Consider the following 15,263-nt stretch of genomic DNA (forward strand, 5'->3'; position numbering starts at 1 on the left):
TACAATAGGTAACAACACTCACTTTACCGCCCCCCCCAGACCAATACAATCCCCCCCAACCCCCCCTCCGCCCACATTTTCATTTCCCCTCCCCACACACAAACCCCACACCCCATGTTAATAAAGCTCATAGAAACAGTACAGAGGGTTGACAAATGCTAACGTTTTACTTTCAAAACTGTTGGTATACAAAACTATTGGCATACAAAACTATTGGTATACAAAACTATTCCTATACAAAACTATTGGTATACAAAACTATTGGTACACAAAACTATTGATATACAAAACTATAAGTACACAAAACTATTGGTATACAAAACTATAGGTACACAAATCTATTGGTATACAAAAGTATTGGTATACAAAACTATTGGTATACAAAACTATTGGTATACAAAACTATAGGTACAAAAAACTATTGGTACACAAAGCTATTGGTATACAAAACTATTAGTATACCAAACTTAGGTATCAGCCATAGGTCGATAGTCTGAACCAACAACTGACATCTGTTGCCTTTGAGGGGGAGGGTGTTGGTGGGAGAAAGAAGTGGGTGGGAGAAAGAAGGAATGGGTGAGGAAATCAAAGAGAAGGGGAATGGGAGGACAAAATCCGAGAGAGGAATGGAGATGTAAATGTAGGAAGTAGCTGTCATAAATTGAGATGAGTATTTGGTGTGTTGAAATTTGGCCGCAGTAGAGAATAAACTCCCTTGTTTAAATGGTCTTTTATTGTCAAACCGTTAAAGGCTGTAATGTTTAAGATTTAGATTAAAACTTCACCTAGATATTTTGTTGATTGTAAATACAAAATCAAGAAAATTAAAAGAAAAGAGTTAATAAAAAAAAAAAGAAACATATTTTTTGTTATATTATTTTGCCAGAAAAGCAAAAATAAATACAAATATACCGAGGAAATTCTTTTAAAAACCTTTCTTGACAGTAACCAAAACGAATGTTATTTAAATAAATAAAATTGCTCTACTAATCTAGATATTTCTATACCCGTCAAGGTTGGTTGGCTTTTAGAGTTCGACTCGGATTAACTCAGCCCAGATCCAAAACTCTTTTCACTGCTCGACAGACCACAACTGAGACCTACATTTACCTGATATAAGTCAAGCCATTCTGTTACCTGGCACATCACGACACAAGGTAAGCTCAGTTAAAACACATCATAACACATGATCAATTTAATTCCAAGATAGAAAAATAAATCATGGTAACTTTACTATATTTCTTTAGGGAAGAATATGGGCTATAATTAACATTGTTTTATTTTTTATTTTTTTTACACTGGAGAAAATCTGTCTATATCTATGCTAGTTGGAGTGGGGGTGGGGGGGGGGGGGGGCTGTTAAATGTCGAAGAAAGTTGAGTTACCTCAGTAATAAGTTATATATTTAAAAAAACATATAACAACAACACGCCAAAAGTGTTATGCTTTGTATTTGGTTATTCAATGTATGCTGGTTTGAATTTGTCAATTTTCTGACAGACTTGTTAATGACTAACGTTTAACAATAATTTGTCTCTGACACACAATCATTCTCAAGTAGCCTTTTAGTATTTACCTAGACTTGTCACAAATCTTAATGTTTATATTGACTTGACAAGATTTTCATCTTCAAATACTTGTGATATAGCACCCGTGCTCAAACAAACTTGCCGTCAACTTAGGCATGTTATAGATCCCCATTCACGTAGGTAGGCGTAAAATGTGAGCAGAATACACCCAACCAAATGTTCTTCAACAGCGCCATACAAAAACCTAACTGTCCATCATGTCCAAAGTAATGCAGAAGATGGAGGCGTTGTTCAAACAACTGGACAAGGACAACAACGGCTATCTGGACGAGAGCGAGCTGACGGCGCACTTTGAGAAGAGATGTTTAAACACGGAGCTCTTGAAAGTAATACATTGTCATCGTTTTTAGTTGTTTTTTTAGCATATTTGGTGAGGAAGGGGGAATCAACACACATACTCAAATACACACATAAACACACACACACATATATATATATATATATATATATATATATATATATATATATATATATATATATATATATATATATATACATATATATATATATATATATATATATATATACATATATGTATATATATATATATATATATATATGTATATATATATATATATATATATATATATATATATATATATATATATATATATATATATATATATATATATTAGCATTGTATTTTCCCCTCATATATGTTTCTGCACCCCTAGGAATATTTCCGATTCTTTGATGGTCCAGACGGCAACAAGAAAATTGTCTTCGAAGAATTTCTTGCTGGGTGGCAAAAAATGGCGGATGTGTAAGTTTACCAATGTGAAGTTTTATTTGTTTTACCTTGTCTGTCATATAACCCTTAGCAGTTAATTAGGGATCATACAACTGCTATTTGACATTCTCGACCCACCCCTAGGAGTGTCGTAGTGACCCATTCCTTGTACCTCATTTATACGACAATACACTTGGCTATTATAAAGCCTTGTAGCGGTTCATTTTCCTAATCTCTACTCTGTATTATTCAGTAACGTAGTTCAAACTAAGCTTTTCTTTTGGTTTTTCTAACCCTCGTGACGCCTCTTTTGTGTCGGCACACGGGGCGGCCACCCCATCACCATCCACTAGCAAGGCCTGAGACCCATACAACTCCTCGTTTAAATTAAATTTTAAAACCACCTACAACCACCCCAGCCTACGTAAAACCACCTACACCCACCCCAGCCTACGCAAAACCACCTACACCCACTCCAGCCTACGCAAAACCACCTACACCCACCCCAGCCTACGCAAAACCACCTACACCCACTCCAGCCTACGCAAAACCACCTACACCCACCCCCAGCGTTAAACCACCTACACCCACAGACCATGTGACCTAAGGACCTTATGAGCTCATACCTTGACCAATGTCCCTCTACCCACAGACCATGTGACCTAAGGACCTTATGAGCTCATACCTTGACCAATGTCCCTCTACCCACAGACCATGTGACCTAAGGACCTTATCTGTTCATAACTTGACCAATGTCCCTCTAACCATGGACAATGTGACCTAATGACCTTATTTGTTTATACCTTGACCAAATCCCTGTACCCACAGACCATGTGACCTAAGGAGCCTATCAGAAACGTATGACGAAGACAAGGACGGATTCCTCACTCGACGTGAGCTCAAGACTCTCGTGGAGCGCAAGAGGGAATATTTCCTGGAGTTTGATGACGTCTTAGAGCTGGTTGACAGCTTCGATACCAACAAAGATGGGAAGATATCGATACTAGAGTTTGTTGAAGGCTACTCCAAGTACAAGAAGTAGCTACAGCTACTTACTATAATCACGTGTAGTTGCGAAGAGCTATATACATTCGTTCAATAGAGCAATAAAAAAAAAATATTTTTCAACTTCTGTGTTTATTATTTAAACTTAAATTTTTAATCTTATTCAACAGTTCTTATGTATACCTACATATTATTGTATTAACTATCATGCAGATAAAAATATGAAATTTATTTTCAATGCACAGGACCAAAAGCTGTTTTTGTCTTGAAAACAGACAACATATATCTCTGATTTTGTGACATTGGGATACGGTGAAAGTAAAAGAGTGCATATAATTTAAGACAAGACAATCGTATCGCTGATTGTTATGTGTTATGTGGAGACGTCAGATTTTCAAACTGCGAATAAATGTGGCATTAATTGGAGGGCGGGGATGAGGTGATTGGGGGGGGGGGGGGGTTGGAGACTAGAGATCTAGATGTGATATAGAACTTAAGATACATTTTAAAATCTAGGGCTCAAAGAACAAATAAATGTGGTATTATTAAGAGGTAGGGGGTGGGGTGAGTTGGGTGGTAGTGGGAGTGGAGACTACAGATCTAGATGTGATATAGAACTCCAGGTATATATTAAAATCTAGGGCGGCTCAAAGAACAAATAACTGTGACACTTTAAAAATGTAACCGAATTTTTCTTCTTTTTTTATTATAATCCTATATTTTTAAAAATCGGATTAAACTAGTCGACTGAAACCCTCGCTGCGCCACACAGTAAACTGTTGAGCTCTAAGCCTGAGTGGCACAATGAATTATCAGACTGTGACCGTCTGATTTCATTCATCTGTATCCGGCTGTTTCCTTTCAATTTTATTTTAACTACCTCCCCCCCCCCCCCACCACAGGTAATAGTTGGTGCACATTTTGTGTCGAGTGTTTGGAAGTCAATTTCAGTTGTTGCCCTTGTACAAAAATTGAAAACTCCTTCCCATCCGAAAACGCATACAAAGCGTATATTTCTTAGCCAACGTTTTCCAAAGCGGGGAGCATCTTTAACAAGATGATGGATTTCATTTGACTGTAGTTGAAGGTGAACACCGGACCAAACGACGCAAATAATTTTTTGGCTCAAGTCACCACGTATTGATGCCAAATTTAAAAATCTTTTCAGCTGGAGTTTATAGTTTTATAAGTAACCATTTAAATACATACAGCCGCAAAAATAAAGTTTGACATATAAACCAAAGAGACATCCATAGGCATATATATATATATATATATATATATATATATATATATATATATATATATATATATATATATATATATATATATATATATAAACAATACATTGTAACAACTTATTTTGGCAATGTTAAGTATTGTATGAGTTACTTCCCATTTCAAATTTTAACAAGTTTAAGGGAACCAATCTGTAACTGTTTCCAAAACTCAGAAAATCTATGACACATTCAATTTTACTATAATATTTAATTTATTTTGTATCGTTATATTTTAAACATAAAGTTTTTGCAAGAATGTTTTTTTTATTATTTACCCTACGTTATTGTTTGACCATAATCTAAACACCAATAATTAGCTGTTTGAAAGATCTGATTAGTTGGAATAAAAAAAACAAATATGGTTAAACGGAAAGTCATGAAAATGGAGCAGTCAAGTAGGCTACTGGAGCAGTCATGTCCGGGAAGCCATGTACAACAACAGTCAAGTACGGGAACGGTCAAGTACGGGAGCGGCAATTTACAGGACCAGTCAAGTACGGGAGCAGTTAAGTAAGTACGGGAGCAGTTAAGTTAGTACGGGAGCAGTTAAGTAAGTACGGGAGCAGTTAAGTAAGTACGGGAGCAGTTGAGTAAGTACGGGAGCAGTTAAGTAAGTACGGGAGCAGTTAAGTAAGTACGGGAGCAGTTAAGTAAGTACGGGAGCAGTTAAGTAAGTACGGGAGCAGTTGAGTAAGTACGGGAGCAATTAAGTAAGTACGGGAGCAGTTAAGTAAGTACAGGAACAGTTAAGTAAGTAAGGGAGCAGTTAAGTAAGTACGGGAGCAGTTAAGTAAGTACAGGAGCAGTTAAGTAAGTACGGGAGCAGTTAAGTAAGTACGGGAGCAGTTAAGTAAGTACGGGAGCAGTTAAGTAAGTACAGGAGCAGTTAAGTAAGTACGGGAGCAGTTAAGTAAGTACGGGAGCAGTTAAGTAAGTACGGGAGCAGTTAAGTAAGTACGGGAGCAGTTAAGTAAGTACGGGAGCAGTCACGTAAGGGAGATGTCGGGTACGGAAGCAGTTATTTACAAGAATAATGTGTGTGTGTGTGTGTGTGTTTGTTTGTGTGTGTTTGTGTGTGTGTGTGTGTGTGTGTTCCACCCGCACTTGACTGGACGTCTAATGAAGGTCTAACGTAGTCGGCCTTAGGTCTAGTAATATGCCTTCTACACGTCACTGGACAACTACAGAAGATATTGGAGCATGGTGTCCAGACGAGAATAACTTATTTTTAACCTGGAGAAGTTGACATCTTGAGTGCTGATGATCTCTAGGTCAACGTATTCGTGCTAGCAAGTTCTGTTACATTAATATAATAAAAAGTAACTCCCATTGGTGTAACTTAGGTAAATATTTAATGATTATAGTTAAATTGTTTGATTAGTAATTTTTTTATTCTAGCAGAGCTACTAAAATACTATAATATGTTTTGTGCAAAACATGCGTATTTAAAAAAAAATATGAATAATTATTATTTCATATTTAAAGCTATGTATTTAAATTTATATTATATATATATATATATATATATATATATATATATATATATATATATATATATATATATATATATATATATATATATATATATATATATATATATATACATACACCTAATCCTAAATATTGAAAAAAAAAACGTTTGTGGCTCATTAAGAACTGGTAACTTTGGTAAATTGCATTTTTTGGCTCTTCCGTCGGTAAAGGTTGCCGACCCCTGGCTTAGAAGAACGTATTGTTCAATAGGTAGGTTGACGGTAGACTTCTGTGTATGCTTAATTTTGTCATCCGTTCTTGATGCATGCATCATTTTGAGTAAATTCCCCTTCCACATGAAATATCTGTATTAATTATATAGACATGTTTTTTTGTTTTAAAGGGAAACTAAGGACAGGGCACATAATTCTTCCAGACAGGCAAGTTGATCTTAGTCTTTTCTGATAATTCCATTTTGGAAAGCCATGCTTTCAACAATTCATTAACTGTAATTTGTTTATGCACTCTACTAATTATTTCAGGTTTTTATTCCCTCACTCCCACCCAGGCACCACAAAGACTTGTTTCTGGATATGATTATCATTGTTTATGGGTCTACTAATTGGTACTTTTTTCTATTTGATAAAGGAGACTGGGCGAGTCCAACTACAAGGGTTGAACATGGTGTCGTAGCTAAAGTTGAAGGAGCTGTCCTACCAAGGGAAGTAACTTGAAAACATTTCATGCGAAGTCAAGAGGAACATGTTACAGACAGGTGACTTGACCATGACCTTTTTATACTTGATTTTAGGACAGCAATTTTTTCATGTTTATTGACTATATTTTGATTTTTGCACACTTTATTAAATGTATCATTTTCTTTTCACAGGAGACTAAAGGAAAAAAACCCATCCCTTTCTTCTCCTACCGTACTATAAACCCAACGATTTGTTAATTAAGTTTATTCTGTATTGAGTTTCTCTTTAGACTTTTCTACAGGAATCTGTCAAAACAAAAAACAAAGAAAAAAAAAGAAAAAATGTATATTTATAAAGAATAAATATTGATGGCTGAATTTTTTTTATTAATTCGAATTAATTGTAGTCTATAGATCTACACATTTAGTCTAAATTTTTACCAGCTGCAATTACTACAATTATGATAAGACTACGTTGTTGATACAGTATACTTTATCAACAACTCTCGCCTGAAATTTGTGGGGAAAAAAGAAAGCTTAGGCAAAAATGAATTGACTTTTCTCAATTTTTCATGAATTTTCTTTTTTTTTAATTTTGTCGGCGTGTGTGCTATTGTTACAGATCTGTTAATTTTCGTGTTATTCTTTGAATGGTGATTATTAATTTTCAAGAAATAAATTGTGTTGTAATCTCAAACCTAAAAAAAAAAAAAAAAAAAAAAAAATCTGTCAAAACACAGGATGCAGTGGAGCATGTCTTGAGAAAAGCAGAGATACGATCATTTTAAAATAGTTTTTTCCCTCATGGGAACGTATATTGTTCCATACAGGTAAACTGACCATAGTCCATTTTTTACATTTGGAAAAGTATTTAGTTGACAAAAGTAGGTTGTCTATAACAAATTCTATTTGTTTTCTTTATGATTCTGTAGGTAGAAAACCTGTGCTTAGATAACACAACTACAGGATCTAGTTGAACACGGGGCTTGGGTCAAGACTGAGGTAGTGATCAAGTTTCCTTCCCTAGGGTGATTTATTTTTCTGGATTGCCAAAATGTCGATATGTCGTTAATACTGGAAGGTTGACCATTTGTTTTTGTTATACCTGATTTCGGACAACTTTTTTGACATGTTTCGATTGTAATTAATTTTTGCACAATTACTTTGATTTTTTTTTGCAGGAGCCGAGGATGAAATCTCTTCACAGAGAGCAAATCTGTAAATTTTAGTTTCAGTATATTCGTGTAGAGGTCAACCTGTTTTTTTTCTTATTTAATAGGTGAAACTGTTGTCAGGACACATAACTGCAGGATATGGTGGAGCATGGTTATTGAGGTAAAGTAGATGTAACCAAGGGAAGCAACTTTAACACATGATTTACTGTGCAACGCTAAGGGATGGCTAAACTTGTTCTAAACAGGCAGGTTGATCATAGCTTTTTAGAATCTTTAATTATGAAAGAGTTTATATAAAGTGCATTGACTGTAGTTTATTTTTTCGCTCTCTACTAATTTAATTTTCCATTTGCTTTCAGGGGCCATGGAGATCTCCAGACTCCAAAATCTATACATTTTTTGTAACTTGTTTTCATTTTAGTTGTGTAGACTTTTTGTATTTTTCTTTCAGCCGTCCCTGACCCAAAGATTTTCCAGGTGAATAGAGGAACATCCTCCAGTCATGTAGATCTATAGTAAATTAAATGGCAGTGTGTGAAACGGTGGCACAGTTCTGTCTTCATTGAAAACTTACACAAGTGTTCTAATGTACCTCAGTTTTGGTGAGTCAAAGTTAACTGTTAGATTCCATTCCTTTCTGCTTTAAACAAACTCTGAACAATTTCCCATGATTTGTGTTCAAATAATGATCTTCCTTTTAACATATTTTTTTTTCTATCCCTGTTGTTTGCTCAAAGTTTCCAGTACTAGACAACAGCTAAGCAGACGTAAAACAGCAATAACTAGCCTCACCTATTTTTAGATTTTTTGTAAAATAAAATGTTTGATGAATTACATCTGGTTCTACAATTATTCCGAAAGACTGTATGAATGGCCTAAAGTGTTTGATTTGTTGTGATAAAAAGCCTACATGTGTAGTGTGGCTCTGTGAAATGAGATCATGATAGTCAGCAAGGCTCTACGAAAGCAACTAGTTTTACTTTTTAAGGTGAACATGGTAGAATTAAGCTTCCAGAAAATATGAAAAATAAATCTTGGAGGTGTTTTCCTTGATTAGGCTTTATAGAAGGCTCAAAAAGTGATGTCACCCTAAAATTTAAAAACAAACGACCCAGCCAAATGGTTACAAAACTTCTGAAAATAAAACCCATCAAAGCTGGGTAGACTCAGGGATATCCTACAGACTTGAGCCTGGGATATAAACCTGGGGGTTTCAGCCAATCAGTTGTGTGCTCTACTGTCTGACCACAGCATACCACACCATAACATGTAGCGGCTTGAAATATAAATATTTTACTAGAACTTATTTATACTAGAGGTATGTTACTTGTATAATTAGAGGCATGTTGCTTGTACATATTTATATTAGAAATACGTTGCTTATTCATATTACTATTAGAGGAATGTTGTTTGTCAGAGGCGTATCCAGGTTTTCGTTGTAGGGGGAGCGAAAAGAGCAAGAAAAGGCGCCGAATTTTTAACACGTTCTATATACGTGTATTATATATATATATATATATATATATATATATATATATATATATATATATATATATATATATATATATATAATTACTAGCTGTATGTCATTACTTCGCTATGATGTAAACTAAATTGAAAGTAGCTCTCTGAAGAAATAAGAAAAAACACACAATGTAGGCCGATAAAACAAAAATTGTATCAATCTAAACAAAAAAAAAAAAATCTACACACACTACAACCAAAAACAATGAACGTAACACAATCTGTTTTGTAATTCTTGTAAACAAATTTCTTACATAATAATTCCTGGGAAATTATTTAAGACAAGTGAAATAAAGGGGAATAATCACTCTCTTAATATAAATATGTATATATCTATACATTTAATTATAAATGTCAAAACAAATAAATAATTACTTTAGAGTATAATCAAATTGTTTAACACTATTCGTTTTTACAAAATGTTTTTGTCTATAATCATAATTTAATATATCGTCATCATAAATGCTAAAGTATTACAGCATAATGAAAGTTTTTAAAATCAGAGTTGGTATAAAACCACGCTTTTCGCTATAGAAGGAAATATATACTTTTAACAGTGTGCGCCCCCCCCCCCCCCGAAGAAAGTCTACCGCCATCCCGAAAATTTCAAGTATTTAATAAAAAAATTACAAGGCTGCGTCTAGGTTCAGCCTCCTTCATTCACACAAAGAAATGGTGCCACACCTGCAATGAAATAAACACAATAGACCACTACCTAATACACTGTAAGGCATACAACAATCAAAGAAAAGAACTCATCAACTACTTCCAGACAAACAAAAACACATTACTAACAACAGAAACATTACTGGCTATGGACGCCCCATCCACTCTGCTTAGCCTGGTAAAAAAATATGTGCACAAAACCGAAGAATCAGTCTAATAAGCTGTAAAGATAAAATAATATTCACCCAATAAAAAAATATAAATCCCGCACAATAAAAAAAAACTACACCCAAAAATGAAAGGAAAACAAATGAAACCAAACCGTATATACACAAAAACCACGAACTAACCACCAAAAATAGTCTGCGATATAAACGTAAGTTTGAAAGCGGACTTTAAACCCCAAAACAACAACATAGAAGAAAACCATTCGGAATAAAAGCCTACATTTAATTAAATGTCGGTCTTTTAATTCACATCATATATTTTAAATAACTACTGCTTCTTTGTGTTCTTTAAAGATCATTTTTAACATAGAAATTGCTATGGGTTAGATCACTGTATTGATCACACACCTTTTTACTGGTAATTGCAAAAACAATATTCACAGAGTTTTACGTTTAAAAAGCTATTTTTTTGGCGGCATGGTGCTTTGGTACATCATTACGCGTTTTTCTACATGTACTTAACAGATCAGTTCGGGGTGGGATGGGGGGGGGGGGGGGGGGGGGATGGGTTCAACTTCATTCACCACTGTCCGGTCAATTTAGGTCAATTATCCAACCCAGTGTATACCTAGGTGTGACATTAATGTCGCTCAACACAATTGTGGTGGTGAGGTATGGGGGGGGGGGAGATAACCAACTCAGAGTGAATATAGCGTCAGTTTTTAGATGACTGTTCTTAACACATATATATTACACAAATATATATTACACAAATATATATTACAGAAATAGATTTAAATAAGTAGCAGTGGTATTATGACAATATTTTTTTTTACACAGGGGTCCATGGTGGAGGGGGTTGTAACTGTTTCATATAATTTGTAATCGTAATCACTATCGCCCAAACTGTAAGAATACTACTACTTCATCGTGATGACGTTGTTGCCCTTGTCAAAATTTCCCCACCACTACGCAGTTTGCTCATCAGTAAATTTAAATAAAGGTGCCACATCAGTTGTACTTGTTTCTGTATTGTATTTTTTTTAAAATTAATCACACGATTCAAACTGTATATATAAAGTAATTATGCGTGAAGTTTTATGTATAACATTTTCTAATTCAATTATTCGTAAGCAGATACATTATTTATACAGTTGCCTTAAACTTAACACCCCTCTTGCCAAGTGGTACTACCCGTAGAGGTTTTTTAAACATTGCAATGCATCGTAATGGTTATTTTTAGAATGGCAAACTGATGCAACTGTTAATACGGGTTGTAAACGTAGACACTACTAGACTAGTACAATAATGCTTAATTGTTGCATGAGAAGAAATCTTGTGATTTACATAGATGTGCCGACCAAAAATATTTTTTTTAACAAATATCATTGTTTAAAACTTTGAGTTTAAAAAGTTTCCAAAAAGGCGCCACTTTGCTGAAAATGGCCAGAGGGGGAGCGGCCGCTCCCCCTGCTCCCCCCCCTGCGTACGCTACTGTTGTTTGTACCTGGTTTTTCCCAACCTCTATCGGGATTTCTCCCCCTTCTTAACTGTTGAGTGCACCCAGTGCTTGTCTGAACTGTGTACCGGCTGGCCTGCTGTCTCTGACCACTGCTGTCTGTAGCCTTACACAACTGTCCTGTCTCTGACCACTGCTGTCTGTAGCCTTACACAACTGTGTTGTCTGTAGCCTTACACAACTGTCCTGTCCCTGACCACTGCTGTCTGTAGCCTTACACAACTGTGTTGTCTGTAGCCTTACACAACTGTCCTGTCCCTGACCACTGCTGTCTGTAGCCTTACACAACTGTGTTGTCTGTAGCCTTACACAACTGTCCTGTCCCTGACCACTGCTGTCTGTAGCCTTACACAACTGTGTTGTCTGTAGCCTTACACAACTGTCCTGTCCCTGACCACTGCTGTCTGTAGCCTTACACAACTGTCCTGTCTCTGACCACTGCTGTCTGTAGCCTTACACAACTGTCCTGTCTCTGACCACTGCTGTCTGTAGCCTTACACAACTGTCCTGTCTCTGACCAATGCTGTCTGTAGCCTTACACAACTGTGCTGTCTCTGACCACTGCTGTCTGTAGCCTTACACAACTGTCCTGTCCCTGACCACTGCTGTCTGTAGCCTTACACAACTGTCCTGTCTCTGACCAATGCTGTCTGTAGCCTTACACAACTGTGCTGTCTCTGACCACTGCTGTCTGTAGCCTTACACAACTGTCCTGTCCCTGACCACTGCTGTCTGTAGCCTTACACAACTGTCCTGTCTCTGACCACTGCTGTCTGTAGCCTTACACAACTGTCCTGTCTCTGACCACTGCTGTCTTTAGCCTTACACAACTGTCCTGTCTCTGACCACTGCTGTCTGTAGCCTTACACAACTGTCCTGTCTTTAACCACTGCTGTCTTTAGCCTTACACAACTGTTCTGTCTCTTAAAAATTACCTTGTTGGCCATCCAGAGGCGTCGCGAGGTGGGGTCGGGGAATGCGGACCGCACCGGGTGAAACCATTTAGGGGGTGAAACAAAGATTAAAAATTGCAAGATATATAGAATAAATATGTATTTTTGCCAGCTAAAAAGTATTTTAAGTACATAATGACGATCCGGGGGAGGGGGGAGGTGGGTAACACCAACTGCAAAATTTACAAAGATTAAAAAATAGGGGGGGGATGACACCATGATGCGCAGCACCGGGTGACACCTGACTTAGCGACGCCACTGTGGCTATCGACAGTAAGCGTTGAGATGTGTGTGGATAGGGGAAGTAATTGTGTTCTAAAATGTAATATCTTACGTTATCTCCCTTTGATCACTATATTAGCATTTCAAAAAATTAAATAAATCGCAAGACAATTCCCCCCCCCCCCCCCATCCACCCTTATCTACACCTTCATTACTAACACGGAGCGGAGGAGGGAGGGGGCGAGGTTAATGTAGAATGTGTTGAACTTGTTTTGTTTTTCTTCACCAACCAGTGACATGCACGTTATCGTATTCGCTGTTTCTTAGTTTTGTAATGATTATAGTTTATTTTTGCACACACTGTTTATTTTTCTTGCAGGTGCTAAGATACTATATTTTTGGAAATTTAATTTTTTTAGCAAGCATTAATAGTCTGAGAGGAAAATAATGATTTCTGAACTGATTTTCAGTTTAATTTATGGTTGTTTTATTCAACGGCTAGGGTTAGTTTTTACATAACTAGGCACAGCAATTTATAAATGATGCACACACAATGCTTATAAAAGATCAAAGCAAGAATCCCCAATCCATTACAATGAACAACTAAGCACAATGATGGTACTTAGAAGCACATAAGGTGCTTATAGAATCAAGTTATTAAGAAACCCCATTACATAACATAGCCCCAATATGCATTAAACAATCAGAACGATGCACATAACGTGTTAGCCAATTAAAAACACATGAACAGTCCTTCACATGTAGGCGTGTAAGTAAACTGTAAAACGAAGATATTAGATCAATTCTTCCCCCCCCCCCCACCTCCACCCACACTATACATAATGTATTTTAAAAAGACAGGCTAATGGCTAAAAAAATATCTTATATATCTAATCTAATTGTAATAAATTAACTAAAATATTCTGGACAAGACATGGAGAGAGGGTGGGGTGTAGGAAGTTTGTGGTCAGGTGTGTAGATGTGTTCTGTTGCGCTTGAAACATTCGTAACTTTCTGTGTGTAAAAACATCGTAAGTTTAGATTTAATGTTGTTATATCCAACAATCTAGAATTATTTTCTAAAAATAACATCAAAATTGCGTGTGTAGTACCCTTGGAGATTTTTAAAACCAAGTTGTAATCGAGTGAATACAGCTCGTTTGACCTTGTGCGGCATGTGTAAGGAATAATAATTTAGAAGGCCTAGCAGTTAAAAAAAAAAAAAAACTTGTGGTAAACAAACAGTGACGAAAAAAAGGCTGTTATGCCACCCACCTCTCAGCCCTCCCCCCCCCCCCATACTCAGCAAATTTAAGAAGTGTTATGATCAGGATCCTCAGGGGTCATCCATTTATGAATTCTACACGGAGGAGAGGTGGTGGCGGGGGGGGGGGGGGGAATGGATGACAAAATCGACTTTTGTGGACGCGTCTAGGCTGGGGGGGGGGGGGGGGGGGGGCGTGCACATGTTGAGTTTTACATCAAAATACTTACATTCAAAATGTACGAATTAAATCGGCAGTTCTCAAACACCAGCTGAATTGTAGAATAAATATATAAGAGAACTGTACACCGCCCAACTAAAAACAAATGCGGCACATTTTTACAAGCACGAAAGGGGGTGGGGTGGGAGGGGTGACATTGACTGCGGCTATTCTCTCAAACAATTGACAGTATTTCAAGTTTATCTTTAAACATTTCAAAGAATAAAAACATAACTTTAAAAACATCTAGATCTAGAACTAGGCCCTGATAGCTCGTGCAGCCCATTCATAGTAAGCCTAGATCACTATTTTGTGTCCAAGCCTTAGACGATGTAAATCTAGATAGTGTTATTTTTCTCCAAGTAACAAATTCAAAATAATCAGTTTGTAAAATTAGAAATTAAAAGAAAAACAAAAAACAACGCATGTAGAATGTGCTCGCGTGGTCATGTGTGTAGGGCTCACGAGAAAAGGGGGAGAGGTGATTTGTTATGGAAACTCGTGTGGCGAGATGCGTACGTAAGGTTCAGTAAAATTAATGTCTTGTTGTTTAGTAGAATTTTACCCCAACCCATTAGTAATTAATAGCTAGATAGCCACAAATGACACAAATGACATCGTGGAATGTGGACGCGTGTGAATGTGATGGTGGAGGGGGGGGTGTCTAGAATTTTAAAAAAAATTGTGGACTTCATAAATAGATGACCCCTTAGAAATTTTACTCCTTTTGTGTGTGTGGGGGGGGGGGGGGCACTTAAAACTTTCAGAGGGTGGGGGGG

General features: G+C 36.5%; 1 protein-coding gene across 1 annotated transcript; it reads left to right on the top strand.

The window, feature by feature from the left end:
- Positions 1-1,066: 1,066 nt before the first annotated feature.
- On the top strand, positions 1,067-3,419 carry LOC131944877 (uncharacterized). The gene is made up of 4 exons (XM_059305754.1): positions 1,067-1,157; positions 1,760-1,915; positions 2,264-2,352; positions 3,148-3,419. The coding sequence occupies exons 2-4, from the start codon at positions 1,787-1,789 to the stop codon at positions 3,359-3,361; spliced, it is 432 nt and encodes a 143-aa protein (XP_059161737.1). The 5' UTR covers positions 1,067-1,157; positions 1,760-1,786; the 3' UTR covers positions 3,362-3,419.
- Positions 3,420-15,263: the final 11,844 nt, after the last annotated feature.

The sequence above is a fragment of the Physella acuta genome, unplaced genomic scaffold, assembly GCF_028476545.2.
Source record: "Physella acuta isolate Inbredline_101_S28 unplaced genomic scaffold, ASM2847654v3 ptg000511l, whole genome shotgun sequence".
NCBI classification, from domain to species: Eukaryota; Metazoa; Mollusca; class Gastropoda; family Physidae; genus Physella; species Physella acuta.